The sequence below is a fragment of the Microtus oregoni genome, unplaced genomic scaffold (assembly GCF_018167655.1).
Source record: "Microtus oregoni isolate MIOR12 unplaced genomic scaffold, Mior012 000011F_ref0000422, whole genome shotgun sequence".
Classification (NCBI taxonomy): Eukaryota; Metazoa; Chordata; class Mammalia; order Rodentia; family Cricetidae; genus Microtus; species Microtus oregoni.
Window position 1 is genome coordinate 17,013,619 of NW_024543070.1, and position 22,945 is coordinate 17,036,563.

Here is a 22,945-nt window from a genome sequence, read left to right on the forward strand (position 1 = left end):
TCACCCCATACAAGCTGTCACCCCATTCCCTTGTATTCTGCTGGCAAGAAACATATATGTAACTGGTTTCATCCTTCGTTTGCAAATCTATAATATGCTATTATTGTTCCAGATAAAGTAGCACAAATTATCCACAGATGAAACAAAACAAGTTTCCATTTTTTACAAGTATTGTTAGAGGCAACAAAAGAGAATGTTTGCACACGATTTTATGAACCTGAAAACATGACTAAAATACATCTGATGAAGTTTTCAGCATCACCATCTTCTCCTGCCGTTGGTAGGACCAGTGTCAGCTTGCCCACAGAGAAAATCTTTTTAGAAAGATTCTGACATCTGCTGAGTAACTTGCTTGTTTTTCTATGATTGGCTGACACTCATGATGAAAATTACTGCAACTTGATCTTCGGGATGAAATCACTAACCTCAATTTGCCTAAAGGCACAATTCTATCAGAACTGAGCAGGAGACTCACTTTATTACACAATTTCACTTCCTCAACAACACAATTAATTTGTCATGTTGCTATTTTCAATAACAGTCGATCAGCAACAACATACTTCTCAGATTTATTTGCCAGAATGAAAGTTGCAAGATTTCTTATGGCAATAAGATCAGACAGGGACAAAGAAAGGAAGAAAGCAATTAGTTAGTTTAATTCGCAATCTGATGCTATACAATGAAATAAGCACTTTTATTCTAATACTTTCCTAATCAGATGATACATTCTGTGAAACTGATTGTATTTGTTTTACTCATAAAACAGACAGATTTTCTTACAATATTCATGAATGCAGGGCTATATTCTTAAAATGTAGCAGACATCTGACACTGGATAGGTTTTTATTTTATTTTATTTTATTTTATTTTATTTTATTTTATTTTATTGTGTGGTTTTTCCAAGACAGGTTTCTCTAGGTAACAGCCTTGGCTGTCCCAGAACTCACCAAGTAGACCAGGCTGGCCCTGAACTCACAGAGATCTGCCTGCCTCTGTCTCCCAAGTGCTGGGATCAAAGGCTTGTGCCACCACGCCCAGACATTTAGAGTATTTTTGGAATAAACAAACTGTCACACAAATTGTGACAATTGTATTTAAATTATAAAAAATAGTCATCTTTAAAGACACTAAATTTGCCTGGTTGGTGAATATACAGTTACAGCTACTTTCCTAATAGTGATTCATCTTAAAAGAATACAAATTTGAAATCCAAAAATGTATGTGGGTTTCACAGAAAGTTTGAATAAATTTGGAAAAAGTTCAGGTTGAAAGGCTGACTACTGATGGATCTGCTACAAGACAGTAAGGTTTTGGACTAACTATGATGGTTTACCTCTAAAATATTTTAATATCATATCTCTTGATTTTGTTCGCATGTTTGTTCGAGAGAAGGTATCATGTGCTCAGGTTGGCTCAAACTCACTATGCCAGGGCTGGCCTTGAACTCTTGACTCACCCAGCTCCACCTGTCAACTGCTAGGATTACAGACTAATGACACACCCTGTGTGTGCTGAATTTCCATTGGTGAAGAACTCCAGTTTAGTCTTCTAAAACAATAATAGTCGCAGAACTCCAGATGCAGAAAAAGTCAATTAGGTAATCCATGTAAGTGATGTAATATTACTGAAGAACAAGTACCAACTTGAGTTCCTGCTAAAATTATAGCAAAAGTTTAATTTATCCTGTTACAAATTATTTGTGATTTATGCCATAGAATACTTAAGCAACAGAAGGATGAATCACTCCTAAGACGGTTTAAAGTAAAACAGGTTTGAAATATCCCGTTATTTATAAACTCTCATGAACACTCAGTAAAATGAACACTTCTTCCAGGCGGTAGTGGTGTACGCCTTTAATTCCAGCACTCAGGAGGTAGAAACAGGTGGATCTCTGTGAGTTTGAGGTCAGCCTGATCGACAGAGTGAGTTCCAGGACAGACAGAGCTAATCAGAGAAATCCTGTCTCTAAAAACCAACCAACTAAACAAAGCAACAAAAAAATCCTGCTGTCTTCTTACCATGCAAACTGCTGTTGGATTTGTCAATAAACTGCTTTTTGAAACCCAAAACTAGATGCAATATCTCCTTTTTCATTCAGAATGTCTCCACAGCCAATTTTTCACAGTGCTATCTAATAAACACTGATCTAAATTGCTATAGGAATAGTGCTGAGATAACCCTGAGACCCCACACCAAAGGCACACGTCCTGTGCAATCCCAAGACTCAGACTGTGGTGGACTTACCCCCATAATTGTGTTTAGACAGCTTAGCTGTCTTTTTTTTAAAAAGTGGGCTCATTTGGATAGGACCACCCTAACCACAAGAGGCTTTTACATTCAAGTCTAGAAGTCGCAGACAGAAGTCAAAGATGTGAAACATGAGACAGAAAATTCCATGTGACAGAAATTCTCTAAGGTCAGTCCTAAGAACAAGTCACATGACAAGACCTACAAGAAACCTCTCTGAGCTGAGAGTAATGTTCTTCCTTGGCCCCAGCAAAAAGAGATAAGCCAGCTAGGATTCTGTCCCCCAAGGAACTGAACTCTGCTAACAACCTCAATGAATTTCCATGTAGATTCTTCTTCAGAGCCTCCAAAAGAGTACCTATACAATGTGTTGAGTTTTTTTTAGCTTTATGAAAACTGAAGTGAAAAACTTAACCACATAGTGCAGGACTATGAGACACTAAGTGGATGAGGTTTTAACCACTAATTCATGGTAATTTGTTACAAAGCAATGGGAAAGGAATGAATTAAAATAAAACCAAAATCTAACACTGAGAATAATCATGACTATATGATATATTGGTCTTTCAGTAAATCAAAATTGGAAGGGGATAAACTTGAGGATTCTGTGTAAAAAATTGCCTTCCAAGTACAACATGTAAACTCCAAGCTACAGGGTGGGAAAGGAAACTAAGATGACTTTAAAATATGCGTGTTAAAATCTAGTACAACAGAAAGTGTAAGGTCGGTTATTCCAGAAGCACAGCCTGCTAGAACAGCAGCTACTCTCTTACACACAGTTACATCTCCCTGGAACCAGCGAGGCCAGAAAGAAATGGACATTTCTCTCCACCTTTGCAATGTCAGATATTTCTTTGCATGTGCCAAGTTCAAATTCTTGAAAAAAAAAACAGAGCTTGCATAATTTTTAGGTTGGCAGATTTAAAACACTGCTAAAAAATTCTCTCGACCTCTGAATTTTTAATTCATGGCTATAGATTATACTGGTCAAAGTATTATATTAATCAGGTAAATTATGTTCATATTATAATATACATGAAAACTCTGATCCAAGTGAGGGTCTGTAAAAGTCACATTTAAAAACACCTGTAAAAACAAACGAACAAACCAAAAAAAGCCAGGCAGTGGTGGTGCACACTTTTAGTTCTAGTACTTTGGAGGCAGATGCAGACCTATGTGAGTTCGAGGCCAGCCAGGTCTACATAGAGAAATCTTATCTCAAAAACCAAAACTAAATCAAAACAAAAACCAAATAATTGCACCTGTGATAATAGGCTACATGTGACTGAAAATCAGAATGGGATCTACTTGAAAGGAGGGAGGAGACCCCATGGTGAGGGAGAGTCAATAAAAAGAAAGTAAGAAAATGCCATGATGCAACCTATCATTTTGTATGCTAACAGAAGGAGGAGGAAGAATGGGAGGAAGAGGAGGAAGGAAGGAAGGAAGGAAGGAAGGAAACAAGGAAAGAAGGAAAAGAGGAGGAGGAGGAGGAGTTCCATTAAATTTTCCTAAAAGTATCTTGGTGATGGCAATTTTCCTCAAATACTTACAAACTGACATCATTCTGACCTCTCATTGAAAGCAAAAATTCATAGCCAACCAGGGCAAGAATCCAGAAATGAACCTGCTATTCTGTCAGGCAGAGAGAGTGCCAATAGACATTGTATAATATGCCAAGTCGTGCCCCTGCAGTGTTCTGAGTAAGACCAGATGCCCGTGTGATAGCTCATGGTGGGGTCAAGGGAGAGGGTAGGTCAAGGGCAAACATTTCTTCATTAAAAAGAATATGGCTAAAGAGACAGAGAAGAACTCAGCCATTACTCCTTTATGCTCAACTCTCTCTATGGGGAAAAATGAGGAAGGATTTATTTGAAGAAAACACCGTATGTACTATTAGACCAAGGACAATAAACTTTTTTTCCTCAGGACAGCCCCTATAGACCATATGAAAACGGCAACACTAAACAGCTCCACCCACTAAAAACTTGTCATCAAAGATGAAATACTAGAGGAGAAACTAATGATTAAAATGTCTTGACCTTGGAGCTGGAGAGTTGGCTCAGTGATTTAGAGCCCTTGCTGCTCTTGCAGAGAATCAGGGCTCAGCTCCCAGCACCTACATAGTGGCTCCTGACTGTCTCAATTCCAGTTCCCGGGATCCAATGCCTTCTACTGCCCTCTGTGGGCTCTTGTGGTGCAAATAAAGTTGTAGGCACACACATACTCATAAAAATAATGGATACAAAATAAAATCTGTTGGTCTTATGTGGTGTGGTATCCCATGCATATAATCACTCAGGAGGATCGGGAGTTCAAGGTCATTCTCAACTACATATTGATTTAAAGGCCAGTCTAGACCATAGAAGACCCTGTCTCCAACAAAGCAGTTTTGTCTATTCTGACCATTTTTCAGTTTTAAAAACACGCCATCGCATTACTGTACTTTGAATGTAAATCATTCCAAGACAGAGCCACCAGATGGCAAAGTCGGTACTAGAGGAAATGTATTTGGTAACACTGAAAGATTACACTAACTCTTCCAGGTCTCCACGTCTGGATTAAGTTGGCCATGCACATACAGTGGATACATAACTAAGGATCTGATAACTGCAAATTGCTTCATTATACGTAAAAGTGAAGCCAAGCTGAAATCTCTCTGCTCTTCCTTTATGATTTCACATGATGTGTGACTGAGCACTCAAAGTGACTCATTAGCAATCAATCTTAGATGCAGGCTCTTTTCATGGAGACTCTAAAAGAGGTGCCAACTACTCTCACTTGAAGTTTCTAGAAGGCTCCAAAGAGAAATTGTGCCCTGTTGCCAAAAAGCACAACTCAGGAAATTAAAACAACAAACAAACAAAACAAACAAACAAAAAACCCGGCAATGTCTACCAAAAGACCACAGTCTGCTGCTAAGTGTTGGTGTTTAATAAGCAACAAAAGAAAGCTTACTCGGTGAAAGGACAAAGATAAAAGCTCTGAGTAAGCGTTGCCAATAGCACAGCAGTAAATAAGTAAATAGCTGGTAGTAGCATTCTGCCCGAATACCCCATGCAAAAAAGTACAACTGGGATTTCTGTCCACTCCTACTGTTGAAGAAAACATAGGCTTTGGAGTCAAACAGACGTGACTTAGAATACAACTAGCAGTGTGCTATGCTATCTAACCTCTCTGATAATGTTTGGTTGTGTAAAATTAAGAATCAATGAAATCCCATAAGCACATACTGCAAAGTAGAGCACTTCTTATATAGCAGAGTCGTCAATGAGTACAAATTCCTTCACTCTTCATTTCCAGTCTTCATCTATTTAAGTGCTGGCACATGGCATTAGTAGCATTCCAGCACCTTCCTGCCATCTGCAGTAACTAGGCGAGGAAAGAGAAAACCCTACCTGAGAAAGCCAGCTTGACCTAGCCATGATGATTTTCAAAACAGATGGGCTTCTGTCGCCATTTTGCCGTGCTAGAGCAATGGGACTGACATTTTCTCCATAACTGCAATGAACTTAGGAGCTATAGACCTGGGGGCATGCCACTGAATTCTGAGAGGCATCTATCACATAGCATTTGCCGTTACTAAACAAGCACTGTCCTGGCAAAGTCCCACGAAAGCAAATACCTCCTGACACAATTTTATCCCTCCATCGACGGTTTGTGTACCACAGTAACTATTAACATACAGGTCAGTGTAAGACAGAAACAGTTCATGGATCAAAGTGCCCCAAGCGTTGGATCAATGGAGAAAGTACAAGCATGTCATTTCCCTAAGCTTCCAGCACACAGCTGGTGGCAGAGCTGAGCTGGCCTGGCTGACTGTGCATGCCTCTTCACCAACCTGCCGACTGTCCCAGCCCCAAAGGACACCACCTGAACCTATTAAGCAAATGTCAAAGAGTATCCTTATTTAAAGACAAATCATCTTTACAGGCTTCCAAAACCTACAATGTAACAACTCTAGAAATGCTTTGCTGCTCCACTTCCCTCCTTCTTTCTCTCCCCACCCCTTCCTTCCTCTGCAATCTGCCTCCCTGACAACTCAGCATTGACTACTTACTTTCAGGCTCTTCTGATAAGTGACGAATAGCCAGAGGAAAAGGAAAAATACAAACTCCTGGCAATCGAGAGGGGAGATTCCGGGGCTTATGCACTACTCTCGTTAACAGTGAACTTTGAATGTGGAAATATAGACATTAGTAAACCATACCAATATGCTAACGAAAAGTCACAAGCTATAGGAGAAGCAAATATTATTAATTCATTTAGTGCTGACTCTCAGAATCCTAGCTACAAAGTAATTATTTGGAAAGTAAATGCCTCCCTATTTATAGGACAGGATTTTGCTTTGAAATCCAAGTTTAAAAGATCACAAGGCAGGCCCGTATTATTTCCAGCATGCAGAGAGAGTTACTACCCAAATACCCAAATATGCCTACACATTAATGTACTTCTCAATAATTTCTATGCATTCTTCATTTTATTGAGCAATATGGCCTGTGGCTACTTAAAAGTCAAAACTAGTACATATACTGGCCATCGTGTACAGCAAACTAGCCACTTTCTAAGCCTTTTATACTATTGCAGGACTAATTTCTGATCCAGAAAACAGACACACACTTTCAGAGTGTTGTCATTTAACTTAAAAACATGGAAGGCTTAAAAATTATACTCTACATTCCATCAAAAGCACAGGAATTGTTAACATGGAATCAGAAGATTGTTGATCTTAAGGATATTTAAGGCGAATGCTGAGACCTGATCCTAAGATGACATCAGAGCATGCTAAGGAAGGGGGGCTAAGTTGGAGGTCTTTGTCTCTTATTCCCCAGTTTTGTCCTGGTCTTCACCATCCCCACAGACTCCTTGCCCATTCCTTCTCCAGGTTCTCTCAGCCCAATGTGTACTCCTTTACGCTGGCTTACTACCATTCATTTCCTCTCTCAGCCTTCCACAAGAGTGACCGCATCATCCAGCCGCAGCAAACTGGAGTTTCACTTTGCACTTTTCCCTTTCAATGTGAATGTCCATCGAAGCCTATCACATTAGTCTTGTGTAATTAATTCAGTAAGTTTTAGGGACGAGGTCTCATACTATGTAGCCCCAGCTAGCCTGGAACTCTTTATGTAGATCAGGCTAGCCTCCAACTCACAGAGATCCACCTGTCAGTAATTTTTTACTAAGATTAAAAACAGCAACAATTCCCAGAGGTAACCACACATCTCTGGAGGTCTGAGGGCATATATATTTGATTTCTTTTAAAGTCCAAAGCAATTACCCTGTAGCTAATATAGCAGAGGTCATTTCTCTTCAAACGTCACATTACCTCCCGGTATATCACCCTTATTCCCAGACATGTTCTATTTCTACAGAGCTGTGCTTCAACCAAAAACACCTAAGACTAATCCGTACTTCTCAAGTACTTTTATGGCTAATTTTTCACATGTGCCACTAGGAAATGGTAAGTAAACTAATTCTCCAGGGCTTATTTTCTAGAGCAAAGAGCAGGTTATAATAAGATCAGAGATACCATTAATATTCAATTTACCAGATAAACCTTGTCGGTGATAATAAGTCACTAATGCCAATCACAGAGGGTTGGGAGAAAGGACATGTGAAAACAAACAAACAAACAAATGCAGGCCTTTCTGGAAGACACCCTGATCACTATCTCACCTCATTTTGAGAGACAGCCTCATTTTTTAGGATAATCAGGTTCCCGGTACTCTGCCTCTGCCCACTTTGGCCCGTGAGATGCCTGTTATCAGTCACCGAGGCTTGGGCTCCCCCAGGTCCTGGCCCTGTCTGGGCCCCTGTGTTGTAAAACATGAAAGTATCGCTCCCTGAGCCCGCTGTCAGGCAGGCCTTGTAGCAGTAGGTTTTGGTGAGGGAGCCATTGCCTCGAACTTCAATGAAGTGAGGCTGTACTTTGAGGCCGTGTGGTATCCTGGCATCGATATTGTTATTGGCCTGTTTGTACAGTTCTGCCGGGCACCGCTCCCTCACTCCACAGAAGCCTCCGCAGCACGCCGTGCCGTAGGCAGTGTAGCGGTAGCACTTGATGATGCTCAAAACAATGATTGTCAAGAGGAATATAAAAGACACTGTGCTTAATGCTATTATGAGATAAAGTGTGATTTCAGAGTATGTCCGAGCACTCTTTATATGTCTCTGAGTGTCCGGGAGCATTTTAGAAACCCTGTCCACCACAGCTACTGTAATGGCCACAGTAGCTGATAGAGGTGGTTCTCCATTGTCGCGAACCACTACAGTCAGGTTGAAAGTGGTACCACTCTCATCTCCTATCTTTCTGGTGATCCTAATTTCTCCCGTGTGAAGTTCTACTTTAAAGAGGTCGGAGTCAGACGTTGGGACTAAATGATAAAAGAGCCAAGCGTTCTGCCCAGAGTCTGAATCCATGGCTATGACTTTGGTGACCAGGTAGCCAGCAGGGGCAGTCCGAGGCACCATCTCAATGGCTGCTGATGAATTAGTTGAGGTAGGGTATAGAATATGAGGGGCGTGGTCATTCACGTCCACTACATACACATTGGCGGTCACAGTGCTACTTAGTGGTGGCCTCCCCTTGTCCTGGGCCTCCACGGTCACAAAAAACTCTCGAAATTTCTCGTAATCAAAGGAGTTGACAGCATAAAGGCTGCCGCTGGCACTGTTAATGGAGACATAGGAGGTGACTGGCAGCCCTTGGATCTCCCGGTCTAGGAGTGAGTAAGTCACCTCTGCGTTCTCCTTTTGATCTGGGTCTGTGGCTTGCACCGTGCAAAGCAACACACCCGGCAAATTGTTTTCCTGGACGTAGATGGAATAGGAGTCCTTCAGAAAGCTCGGCGGATTGTCATTGATGTCAGAGATCTCAATCTGCAGTGTCTTTTGAGAGGTGAGTGGTGGTGTTCCCCCATCAGTGGCCGTCACTGTGATGTTGTAGGCAGCTACCCGCTCCCGATCCAGTGGGCCACTCACCACAAGTGTATAGGAGTTTCCAAAGCCATTGAGCCGGAAAGGCAGCGTAGCCTCCAGACCCAGGCTCACTTTCCGGTTGGAGCCCGAATCTTGGTCATTCACACTGAGAAGGGCCACAACAGTGTTGAGAGCAACATCCTCAGGCACTGGGCTGTACAAGTCTGTGAGGACCACCTCGGGAGCGTTGTCATTCACATCCAGAATGTCCACCAACACCTTGCAGTGACCCGCCATGGGTACTGGTCCCCGGTCAGTCGCTTGCACATAGATCTGGTAGGAGGAAGACTCCTCATAATCCAGAGTCCCACTTACTCTGACTTCCCCTGTAACGGCATCTATGCTGAAAAGCTGTCTCTCCCGGTCAGACGTGTAGCTGCTCAAGGAGTACCTGAGTTCACCGTTAGAACCCTCATCCGGATCCGAAGCATTCAACTTCACTACCAAGGTGCCTGGGGGAGCGTCCTCCCGCAGCTGGACACGGTAAGTGGATTGGTCAAAGGCAGGAGAATTGTCATTAGTGTCCAGGACGCGAACAGAGATCTGAGCCGTGCCTGAGCGAGCTGGAATGCCCCCGTCCACTGCAGTGAGAACCAAGTGGTGCAAGGCAGCCTGCTCGCGGTCTAGGCCCTTCCGCAGCACGAGCTCCAGCACCTTGCTATTTTCCTGCAGGGGTTTAAGGTCCAGCTCAAAGTGTTCGCTGGGGCTGAGCTCGTAGGTCTGCACTGAGTTGGCGCCAACGTCGGGGTCCTGTGCGCTCTCAATGTGAAACCGCGCTCCAGGTGCCACAGACTCGCTTACCTGAAGCTGGTAGTCCGGCCGCGGGAAGCGCGGCGAGTTATCATTGATGTCCAGTATCTCCACCTGGATCGAACTCACTGCCACCGGGTTGTGCGCCAGCACTTCCAAGCTAAGCAGGCAACGAGGCCGCTGCTCGCACAGTGCCTCGCGATCGATGCGCTCGTTGACGAAGAGCGCTCCGTTTGTCAAGTCCAGTTCCAGGTAGCGCGGGCTGGGCGCACCCAGATGGTTGATGCGCAGGCAGCCGGGTCCCAAGCGCCGCAGTTCCAGCCCCAAGGCTCTGGCCACGTTGCCCACGAGCGCGCCCGGGCTCTGCTCCTCCGGCACCGAGTATCGTAGCTGGGAGGCCGCTGGGCTTGGCAGCAGCACCAGCAGCAGCCGGAAAGACAGAAACAACAACCAGGGCAAGGGCCGCAGGGGTCGCGGATGCTCTGTCGCCCCAGGTCTGGTGCCCGCCAGCTCCATAGCCGCCGGCCCTGGCGGAGGCAGCCGGGGCAGGGCAGGAGGCAGCAGCTTGGCGAGCCTGCTCCTCGCCGGGCCCCGCCTCCGCCCTCGCGGCTCTTCACGGCTCACGCGCTACAAACGCCCGAGGCCGCTCCCCTCCCAGGCGGTCTCAAGGGCTCCGAGCCCTGCCGCCCCCACTGACTCCCCATATCCCCAGCTCCTCCACTCGCCTCCAGGCGCTCCAAGGATCTCGATTTTCTGCGACTACGCCGCTGCCGCCGCCGCCGCCGCTGATGATGCTTTAGATGATGCTTTAAGGAGAGGGAGGGAGAAGCGGAGGGGGAGGGGGTGCTCCGCAAGTCCAGCTCGAATTCCGCACCCAAGTGGCAGCGGACTGCGACCGTGCACCGCCCTGCCACTCCACCTACTCCAACCCCATCTCCTTCATCCTCCATCCGCCGAATCCCAGCAGACCGCGGGAACAGGGCCACTCCCTTTCTCCCTGCCCCCACGGTCCTGTTCATCCAGTCTCCACGCTCCCCAGCAGGCTTAACGCGTCTTTTAAGATTAGCCTGAGAAAAGAGGCTTAGAACTCTGACTATCAGCTCTCCAAGTCAAGATTTCAAAGCGCCAGCCAGGAAAATAAACTGTTGGGGGACCTGGGCGGTGCCTTACCAGTCGTGGGGAGTACATGCTGGGGAGGTGCTTTGGGGCTTTTGAAATGCAGACCCGTTGTTTACTTGACCCCCTCACCTTCCCAGGCACGGTTCTTAGAAGTACAGAAAGCCTTTAACTCCTTGGGCAAAGGGCAAAGAAGTGACTGGTGCCTTCTTCTGGGGAGCAAGTCTAAAGCAAGCATCCTGGGATCCAGCACTGTCTAGCTCCCAGCCACGTGCCTTAACTTCCAGTGTGTATTTTGGCAATTAACCAATATTTCAGGGTTTAAAATTCTCTTCTTCTACAACTGACTCCGTAAAGCGTCAGGAAAAACTCGTATTCAAGCTGTTCCGTCGCAGCAGGAAAAAAATCTAGTAAAATTTCAGGCGATTCTCCCCTCGTGTTTCCTCTAATCTTACTTCAACCCTTTCTCATTTATCGCTCAAGACATTTTCTTTCAAAAATGATTAATTCTTTTTCTTTAATGGATGACAATGTCGTCAAGAGCCTACAAAGCCATTAAATCAGGAGAGTTTCTCTCGGTCTGCCCAGCCATGCTGGAATTTGAATTCGTTAATGCTTCGCAGAAAGAAATAAAAGATACCACCCTGCTGTTATTAAGCAAAACGTAGGCTGCTGGGATTTATCTTTCAGTAGCAGAAATGTTCACTGTGTTACACCTCATCCTCCGTAAATACACGGCCCCGGTGGGCTCCTGTACCTTTGTGCCCCCCCCCCCCCCGACTCCTGTTAAACTGCTCTTCAGTGAGCAAGAAAGCTGAAGGGGTAGAGAAGGCCGTTCCGTGCTGTGTCATTGCCTCCCCGGTTTCCTAACAGTCAGCTTTCCCAGTCTTCTCGTCTCTCCCACGAAGGCTTGAAACTATAGCCCCCTGTGCAAACTCCATTCTCTGAAACATTGTTTTTTTTTTCCTCCTCATCCCTCAGTATCCTTGTGCTACATAGCTAGCCCCTTGGGTAACTTTCTAGCTATGTACTGGAAGGAAGCCCAGCGAGACCTGACACTTGGCATGCTTCCCCCTTGAGAGGACAAGCTGACCAGGGCCAACATATCCATCCTCCAACCTGCATTCACTAACAGCAGTCCACAACCTAACCCAGCTCTTCTAGCGAAGCTAGTTTCCCTCCTATCCCTGCCTATTTGTCCTCTTTGTTCCACCAAGGGTGCAGAGTGGGAAGTAATTTCCATCAAAATCTATTCCTGTCTCCTTTCTAAGGTCTCTGGCTTCTCCCTCTACTGCCTGTATCCTTCCCAAACACCCCCCAGTAGCTCTGTCTGTTTGCTGTAGTAATTTGATCTCAGGGAGCCTTAATCTCTCAAGAGCACAAATTGTAGACCTGGCCTATGTCCTCACCCATTACTTATTTCAGAAAACAAATGGCCTGTAAGTGGAATCAAGTTATAAGTTGTCAGGAAAAGTGACCTTTCTTCCCCTCAGCTCCTCCAGCCCTCACAGTCGCGACCACCAGAGCTCAAAGTCACTGGGTGTTGACCATGCATGGTCCTATGCCCCTGAAAAGATTACAGGCACTTAAGGAGGAGATAAAAGTGACAAGGACTTTGTGGTGCTTTTAGCAGAAGCCCCCAAGTGCTGTGCCTCAGAATTTGTCTTTCAGCCATATTACCATCCAGCAAGAGTACCGGCTGAAATGTCCATTTTTGTTTTTCAGACTTCTAAACTCCAGCTAGTATTTACTCCCCCAGTGACCGAAAGAGCAAAGGAGCAGCAAAATTAGCCTCCTTTCCAGAGACTAAAGGCTAAAAAGACGGTATTCGCTCTGTTTGGCACCACCGTGATTTCCTTTCTCACGGTATCATACTGAAGTTCCTGCCAACCTTACCAATGTTTGGAAAGTGATTGCTCAAGACTGTCGCTAAGTGCCTCATTTACAAACATTTATATGAATTCATACTAATGCCTCAGTCACACCATTGTGCAATCCTTCCTTTTTTTACCTTTAAGAATTCCAGTAAAAGCAGAATAAAACTGACTGGGAACACAAAATACAGAGGTAGTTGCACCTCTGCTAACGACCATGTGTCTTCTAACACCTAACTTTCAGCTTGCTTGTCTTAAATACAGAAAACAAAAATAAAATCCATGAGGCTGTTGTTATGATTAGAATAAGTAGTAAGTTATTTGGACAGTATGTGACAAGCACACCGCCGTTGGTGGTGGTAGTGGTGTTTATTAAGAGTAACAACTGTTGGTATCAAATGACATCTTGCCTAATCATCTGTATGCGGCATGACTCCTTAAAAACAGACAAGCAACTGTGATATTTAAGAAGAAAATGGTGGCTGGGGTCAGTTGAGTATACTCAAGGTTTAGTCTTTCCAAAGTTTTCAAATATTTCTAGAACTTATCCTGTATCTTAAAAACAAAAAGAAGCAACTCTCTTTCATTTCAACAACATATATGTACGTATGTATGTATGTATATATATATATATATATATATATATGTCTTCTTTTTGTCTGTTTGTTTTATGTGTCTTTGTAAGCATCTGATACATGTGAGAGGCCAAAACAGATCTTAGACCCCCCTGGAGTTAGAGTTAGAAGTGGTTATAATCTACCCAATATAGGTAGATACTGAGGATCGAACTCAGATCCTCTGGAAGAGCTGTGAGTGCTCTTAGCCACTAAACCAGCCCCAGGAAAAACTTATACCCAGATATCTAGTAAAATTATTAATCACAAAATAAAATTGCTTCTAGATATAATTAATAAGAAGTGACATGATAAAAAAAAGAAGAACCATAAGACAGGGTATTGTGTTTGTTTACCCCTGTGATAGACAAGAATTTCAAAATCATATTCCTCAATTATATTTCTTAATTATATTTGTAAAATACATCTCCCATGAGATCACTGAGCATGGCAACAAAACCCAATCACAACAGAATTGAGACTGCAAGAAAAATATTCAAACTCAGAAAATTCTCCTAATTCACATCAATTTTCCTTTATTACTGGCGTAATTATAAACCATTTTACTTTGAGTAACCAAACAGCTTGAGTTTGGGTGCATAGGGCAAACAGGATATACTGTCTAGTCACCAGTTTTATCAGGCTATGAATATGTGTCACAGAGAGGAAGATCTAATTTTCTTTTTCTTTTTAAGCTTTGTTGTTTTAAGACAGCTTCTTGCGTAGCCCAGGTTGTCCTTGAGTTGGCTGTGTAGCCAAGGCTGGCCATGAACTCCTGATCCTCCTAAACCGAACTCCCAAGTGCTAGAATTGTAGTCATGTACCACCACGCCTGGCCTCTAATTTTTACTTATAACTAGTGAATGAGTGCTCCCCTACAAACTAAGCATATATTACACAATAAAACTAATACGGACCCTCAAGAGGCAGAGGCCGCGAGCTCATGAATTCAAGGCCAGTGAGATACTGTTTCAAAAACTTTATCTTGTTAAGAAGGGACAGGACTCTTGATCTTCCTCTCTAGGGGACAATACTCTGCAGTAAGTTTATTGTCATTATGTGTAGTAGTCTAAGGACTGGGAGGGATGGCAGTGTTTTCCGTATGAAATGATAGTGGAATTTTTTTAGCTATTCTTTACCCAGAAAGAATGTATTAAGAAAATGTTTGGGTTTAACAACTGGATTTTGGGAAGGGATCCTCTGAAACTTTAGTCCTGAGAAACTGATATGCTGTAGCTACATGGTTGAGGCAGCTAAGAATTGTTTAGAATAAACAAGAGACTCAAGCCATCTTAAGGTTATTAACAATAAAAAGGAAGAGACAGGCTAAAGGCTTGGGCCAGATAGCTTAATACCAACAGATGAAATTAGATTTGACTTCTCCACCAGTGTTCTCTACTGAGGTGACCTGATAAGAATCAGAGATTGAAGGCTGAACTTCATTAGGGAAAATCTTACATAAACCATTTATTTTCTTCATTTCATAAAATACAGTGGTTAAACAGAGCTTAAATCTAAGGTTAAGAGGAGAGAAAGAATAAAAGCAACAATAAAAGGTATGTGGAGACCAGAGACGGAAGAACCTAGAAGCTTTCAGACCAGATAGCGTGGACTACACAGAGCAGAAGAGACCTTTTCTTAACAGAGTGGAAATAGAGAGCTGACTCGCCAAGATGGTCCTCTGACTATCTATCTAGGTGTGCTGAAAGTATGCTGAGGCTTGAACACACGCATGCGCGCACACTCTCTCTCTCACACACACACGCACCTGTGTGTGCATGTGCACCTCTCTCTCTCTCTCTCTCTCTCTCTCTCTCTCTTCTCTCTCTCTCTCTCTCACACACACACAATAATAGATACATTCTAAATGATGTTTGATGCTTGAGTGACCATTCAAGGCACTAAAACAACTTACAGATGGACTACAAAATGTTAATTTTTAAAAGTCTTTGAGTTTGATATAAATGCCTCCCACACCCCAAGATTACTGAAGTCATCACTGAATACTCAGAAATGAAGGCATTCTTGCTGGGACCCACTCTAGCTCATCTGAAAACCAGTAACTTCAAACTAATCACACAGACCTAAAGTCTGTTTGTTTGTTTTTCTCCAAACCGGCATTTTGGGGTTTTCATTAATAGAATCATTGATGGGCGGGGGGGGGGACACAGTTTTCCTAAAATTCATGGAGAGTTTAACAGTTTCCTACTTACCCACAAAAGCAGATAAAGTAAGCCGGGCGGTGGTGGCGCACGCCTTTAATCCCAGCACTCGGGAGGCAGAGGCAGGCGGATCTCTGTGAGTTCGAGACCAGCCTGGTCTACAAGAGCTAGTTCCAGGACAGGCTCCAAAACCACAGAGAAACCCTGTCTCGAAAAACCAAAAAAAAAAAAAAAAAAAGCAGATAAAGTAAGAAAACAGCAGTACAGTATAGCTAAAGCGGTTTTCTATAATTCTTTGAATAGCAGTGCCAAAGGGGATTTATTAATGGAATGATTCAACTTGGAGGAATTCTAATGAGGGATCTACCCTCTAGCGCATCCTCGTCAGCATTTTCTCAATGACTCAAGGCTAGTAGGCAGCAATGTACAGGCCAATCCAGAAGCAACTTGAACCCTTCTGGAACAAGAATTATGACTGTCTAAGACAAGATGCATCTTAATTCACAAAATTAGTACCAATATTTTGCTTGAGATTCAGTACATGCCCCCAATTCATAAGTTTGTATTTAAGCTGACTTCTGGCTTGTGTATTTGCCATTAAAACGTGCTCCAAGGCTCCATTCATCACTTTGGATCTCTTATTTTAATAGAAAGCCTTGTTTGGCCCCGTTTCTCCTTTGCAATTCTTGGGATTTAGCCACAGAATAAAATAAAAAGGGAAGTTGGCACTAAAGAACACTCTTGTTCCCAAGTGGGGTTCAGCCAAAACAGTCATTGATTTCCATGAATAGACAGACAGACAGACAGTAGGTCAACAGACAGACAATAACACAGATGCGTAGATATGGATGCCATTGGGCTTCCAGATAGCAATAATTGTTGACTTTTGGAGTTCCATTTATACCTCAATTCTTCAAGAGTTGATAGTTTATCACTTCTGCACATATCTAAACTCATTTAGTTCTCATAAGATCCTAATGAGGTTGGCATTGTTGTAGAAACTCAATTCCAAAGAGGCAAAAAGTTTATCAGACTCTCCAGAAAGCTTTTTTCCTCCCAGGCCTCTTTTCCTCCTCAGAAGAATCTTTCCTTGCATTTTTGTCTATTTGTGTTTTACTCAAGTGGGGTCATGTGGAAGATTTTTACTTGAGTTTTTGAGGAACTTTCATAGGGAATGCCTGGTGGCTAAAGTAACTCATCCCCACCATCGGTGTCCAAAGGTCCCACTTCATCCTCAGCTAGGTCAGCATTTGTTGTCATTTTGTTGCTTAGTGATTGTCTTCAGACCACATAATATGGAATCTCAAGGTAGTTTGTATTTGCATTTCTATGATGGCTAGTAAAACTGAATGTTTTTCATGTTTATTGGCCATTTTTATGCCTTATTTTGAGAAATGTTTGCTCAAATCGTCAAACCATATGTTGACCAGGTTTTATTTCTTGTTTAGGCTTTTCTTTTCTTTTAGGTTTTTTTTTGTATGTTCTAGATATTACATCTCTGTCAGTAGTATAGCTTGCAGAGATTTTGTCCCATTCTGTAAGCTGTCTCTTCATTGGATTAACTGTTCCCTTTGCTGTAGAGAATTTTAGTTTAACAAAATCTTTTTTATTAATTTTTTCCCTGTCAGGTACCCCTTATATTCTCCTTTTCTGTATTTGTCATTTTGTTTTGTGGTTTGGGTAAACTGAGTTTTGTTTTGGAGGCATTGTTTTATTTATATATTTGGAGGAAGATATCAGAAATTGAACCCAAGGCCTTGCACATACTAGGCAAATGCTCTACTACTGAGTTCTGTTCCAGACTCCTGTACCGCATCATTTTTAGTCATCTAACATCTGTCCACTACACACACATCTCCAACAGGAATCTTATTATTACTCAGAAACTACTCATTTCAAGTATTTTACATAGAATCCAATTTAAGCTATTTTTCACATTTATAAACTTCTTTTTAGAGACCTCATTATGATCTTCTGTATATATGTATATATTTTATATATACATATATTTATATCTGTTATATATACATATATATCTATATTTAAACAAAATATATTTACCAAAATCATGCTATTAAAATGATTCATCTTCCATAAGCCAAACTCTTCTTGTACTCTCTGCCCTTGCTAAAAGCAGTATTTTCCCACTTGAAATATTCCGTGTAAGTACTGGGGTTTTGCAGATGACTTTGATTTTTTTCAGACATAAATCCCACTCATGTTCCTAGTGATGGATTTGACTATAATTCATTTAGCAGTTATGCATACAACAGAGGAAGGAAGATAAAATATAAGTCATCAAAATTAGCCAAAGTAAGATGAATTTCATTTTCTATGAATATTAAAAGATATCTTGAGACATTCTGATGAGACAATTACCTTAACAAAGCTCATTTTGTTAAAGGTGTTTAGAAATAACATTCATATTCTTCCATATTACTTTTCATTTTCCATTCTTTTCTTCCACAAGGGAATAAAGTGCACTGTACTGAAAAGATTGAGAAGAAAACCATGGTTTGATTCTGTGAGCATCACTGAACCAATGGTCTCAGAAGTCATCGTGCTGGGTGCATCCTCATCACCATGCCTCAGCTGGTGCCAACTTTAACTAATCCTAGTATAACAGGAAAAATGTACAAAACTTCCAAATAAATCAATATTTTATGATTTCTCTTTGTCTCAATATACTGGCCTATTCTCCAGTAAAGTCAGAGAATACAAGATAACAGGGTGGTAGCCTCACTAAAACATCAAAGTTGAAATGGAAGAGTTGGGTACTTGAACTTGATTTCAAGCAGCCGTGGGTGGAAGTTTCCCTTTCCTTCTCTCTAATCCAGTATCACATCTATTATAGCAGCATCACCCTCGGATCTTAATATCCTCCGTAGTGAAATTTTCATCCTAGCCTCCTGTGAGTGATATCCTGCAGTACTCTCGGGCTGAACCAATGCATCTGTGATCCCACTGTCGTAAGTTCATTTGGAATTCTAACCATGTATGAAACATTTATTGGTGCATAAATCAGTGCGCACACAGGATGTATTGGACAGCCATGACACATGGGCTGTGTGGATTAGTGTTTCTCAACCTGGCAAGAGTTGTGGAGTAAGAGAGATTTTTAAATCATTCTTTCCAGGGCCCATAGGGACACCTGATAACCTGTTAAAAATATAACAACAATTCTGATAAAGTTAAGCTACGTTTCCTTTGATTTATTTTTATTTTTTTTCCTGTTTTTCTATTTATTTTGGTCCAACAGTATTTAGAAATTTACCCAAATTCAACTTATTTAATTCTTTTAAGCAGTAAAAATTAAGGCTTTTTAAAGTTTTGTTTCTTAGTTGGGAGGTGGTGGCACACACCTTTAATCCCAGCACTCAGGAGTCAGAGACAGGCAGATCTCTGTGAATTCAAGGCCAGCCTGGTCTCCTAGAGCTAGTTCCAGGATATCCAGAGTTACACATAGAAATCCTATCTTGAGGGGCTGGAGAGATGGCTCAGTGGTTAAGAGCATTGCCTGCTCTTCCAAAGGTCCTGAGTTCAATTCCCGGCAACCACATGGTGGCTCACAACCACCTGTAATGAGGTCTGGTGCCCTCTTCAGGCCTGCACACAGAATATTGTATGCATAATAAATAAATAAATATTTTTAATTAAAAAAAAGAAATCCTATCTTGAAAAATGGGGGAAAAATCATTTCTTGGTATTGACAAATCTCTCCAGGCTTTAATCCATGCATATGTAAATATATCAACATATATTTAGCCCAATGTTAATGATCATCTCAGCTATTGTAAAGATGTTGCTAAGAGGCTTTCTTAAATCTTAGGTTGCCACAAACCTTCAATTTGTACAAGATGCATTATGTGTAGAACACAAGAACAGTAAGTACAGGAGTTGGAAAGACTGCTCAGTGCTTAAGAGCACTGGCTGCAATTCCAGAGGTCCTGGGTTCAAGTCCATCACCCACATGGCAGCTCACAACCATCTGTTACTCCAATAGAAGGGATTCCACATCCTTTTCTACTCCACAGACAATAGACATGCATGTAGTATACAGAGCAGGCAAAACATCTGTACACACAAAACAGAACAATAAATTATTTTCTAAAATGAGTGCAGTGAAATATGTCTTATCATACTAAATTCTTTTCCTATATATTCAAACTTATAAAATTAAATTTGTAAATTAGGCAAGTAAGTGATCAACAGCAAAAGTATAATAATAAAATAGGACAGATGTAACAATACTCTGCATTAAAAGTCTCCACCTTAAGCCTGACAGTGGTGTCATATACCTTTAATCCCATCACTTGGGAGACAGAGACAGGTAGAGCTCTGTGAGTTTGAGACCAGCCTCATCTACAGAGCAAGTTCCAGGACAATCAATGCCACACAGAGAAACCCTGTCTCGAGAAAACAACAAAAAAGTCTCTACCTCTTGGATGTCTTCTTGTTCTGTATTGTATTTTTTAGTCCACAGTTGACAACAGGAAAATGAAGCTAAGACAATGAAGCCACAGATGAAGAAAGAAATTTTTACCCAGTTTTATTTTCAAGTTCTCAGATAGTTGTTTGATGCATTTTAAACGTTATTTATTATGCAGTGTGTGTATATGCTGTGTGTATGTGTGTCCAAAAAAAATTACTGTTAACAATGGCCGCCCTAGTGTATGTTAAGACACCAGAGTTCCCCCTGTGATCTTTGAAAATACTAACAGATCTCTCCTCCTTTCATCAAGAGGCTACAATCTGTTGTCTCTTTTTTGAGCTTAAATATACTGGATTTAGCTTCAGACCTCAAGTTTTAAGACTTAAATATTTCACTTATCCCAGCATCAAATCTAAGAGTTTAAAAAGTATCTACCTAAAAGTTTGAAGGACTGGAGAGTTAGGAAGGAGCACAGATTTTTAAATATACAGACTTTGACACTACTGGGTATATAATAAAAATTATTTCAAACTGTAATCCATTAGTTAATTGAAATGAAATAAATTCAAACAAATGGGTTGAAATTATCAGTGATCGTTTAGGTATTATTAGGTTATGAAGCTTCTGTTGAGGAAAACAAAATGTGGTAAACATGAATATTTTTTTCTATACTATGAGTAGAAATTTTGTAGATAAATCCCAAGTCAATGAATTATCTCAGTTACAACAGACAGGAATGATAAAAGGTGTGATATTTGCAGAAGCATTTTGGTATGCCTGCATAAAATTTAAATGTGAATTATTCTAATTAAAAAACTCTCGGGGGGGGGGGGCTGGAGAGATGGCTCAAAGGTTAAGAACATTGCCTGCTCTTCCAAAGGTCCTGAGTTCAACTCCCGGCAACCACATGGTGGCTCACAATCAGGGAAATGCAAATCTAAACTACTTTGAGATTTCACCTCATCCTAGTAAAAATTGTTGAGACCAACAAAATGAGGGACAACTAATGTTGGCAAGAATGTGGGGAAAGGAAAAAATTGTGATCATGGAATTTGCAGGTAAATTTAAGGAGCTAGAAAATATTACCCAGACCCAGAAAGGTAAATGCTGCTGGTTCCCAGCTCTGATCTTAATGTGTAACCTGGAGTAACCACAGAAACCAGGAAGCTGTGGAAGAAGGGGCTCTAGAGAGAACAGTAGAGCACCACACTAAAGTGGAAATGGGGAAAATGGTGAGAAAGGGCTCTTTAATTGGGGAGGAGGGATGGACCACAGCTATAGATAGCAGTTGGTTGCTGTCCAGATGCCGAAGGTATCCCTAATGCTGAAGACACCACATTTTGGACACAAGAATTGGAGGACTCAAGCTGGATATGACTTGAAAGTTCCCTCTCTGAGAACTAACTCAAAGTCCTTGAAGGTGTGATACAAGCTTCTAGAGGGAAAAACGGTCAAAGTATAAACTTTCTTTCTTTCTCTCTTTCTTTCTTTCTCTCTTTCTTTCTTCCTTCCTTCCTTCTTTTATTTATTTATTTATTATTATTTTTATTTTTTTTTTGGTTTTTCAAGACAAGGTTTCTCTGTAGCTTTGGAGCCTGTCCTGGGACTAGCTTGTAGACCAGGCTGGCCTCGAACTCACAGAGATCCACCTGCCTCTGCCTCCCAAGTGCTGGGATTAAAGGTGTGCACACCACCGCCTGGCAACACCAGTTTCATAGAAGGAATTTGAAGTGTACCTTCTGTTCCTATTATTCTACTATTTTTTGGTTATAAATCTTTTCTGAAAGTCTGATCTAATTCTGCTGTGTATCCATCTGGGTTTGGACATCTGTTAGTCATTAGGGTTTTTAAATCACTTTACTGATCTCTTTACTTATTATGGGTCAATTTAAGTTGCTGATTTCTTCTTAATTTAAATTTGGTGGTTTGGATGACTCTAGAAATTTATTCATTTCTTTTTGGTTTTCTGACTTAATGGAATATTGGTTTTTAAAGTATTTCCTTATATTTTTCCTATTTCTGTCAAGATATAATTATAATTTTGATAGAGATTACACTGAATCTATAAATTGTAGAATATAGGCAACTAACAATATTAAGTTTTCCATGAACATTGGATATCTTTCTATTTATTTGGGACTTCTCTTTCTTTCATTCTTTTCATTGTACCAATTTTCAACTACTTGGATAAATTTGCTCCTATACATTATAAATTTATTTTTTTGTATTGCAATTATTTATTTAGTTACTTGCTTATTCATTTTTATGCAGTCCTTGGAAATTGAACCCAGGGCCGTGCACATGCTTGGAAAATGTTCTAATACTGAGCTTCACTCCCAGGCCATTTTTATTATTTTGATAGCTATTGTAAATAATATTTTAAAATTTATTTTTCAGATATGTTCTTTGGGTATTTGTGTATCCTATAACTTCACTGAATCATACTGATTAACTTTTAACAGGCCTTTTTTGTAGACGTTTAAATGTATTTAATATCATCATGTCTGCAAACATTTACAATTGTATACTCAATATTTGAGTAGAAAAAAGTGAATCTCAATCTTATCTCAAACCATTCACAAAAAAGTAAACATAAAGCTAAAAGGTAACACTGATCAGTACTAGAAAAAAATATAACACCTGGCTAACTTGGGGTAGGAAATGTCTTTCAAGTAAAGTCATAAATCAAAACACAGAAAGAATAATTTATATTGATTAAAAATTGTAAATTTGCAGGCTAAGGTATAGCTAAATGGGAGAGCACTTTTCCTA

General features: G+C 41.2%; 2 protein-coding genes across 11 annotated transcripts in view; both read right to left on the reverse strand.

Annotated features, from left to right (window-relative positions):
• LOC121453419 (protocadherin gamma-C4) overlaps window positions 1-22,945 on the reverse strand; it is a 725,389-nt gene that overhangs the window by 569,165 nt on the left and 133,279 nt on the right. The window lies entirely within an intron of this gene.
• LOC121453417 (protocadherin alpha-4) overlaps window positions 1-22,945 on the reverse strand; it is a 207,780-nt gene that overhangs the window by 36,634 nt on the left and 148,201 nt on the right. The window contains exon 1 of one of the 10 annotated variants that reach the window (XM_041660170.1): window positions 7,924-10,872. The exons of the other annotated variants lie outside the window; for them this stretch is intronic. Within the exon in view, the coding sequence (XP_041516104.1) occupies window positions 7,924-10,491 (2,568 nt within the window). The 5' untranslated portion in view covers window positions 10,492-10,872. Of the gene's footprint in view, window positions 1-7,923; window positions 10,873-22,945 lie in introns of those variants that run through there. 10 annotated transcript variants of the gene reach the window in all.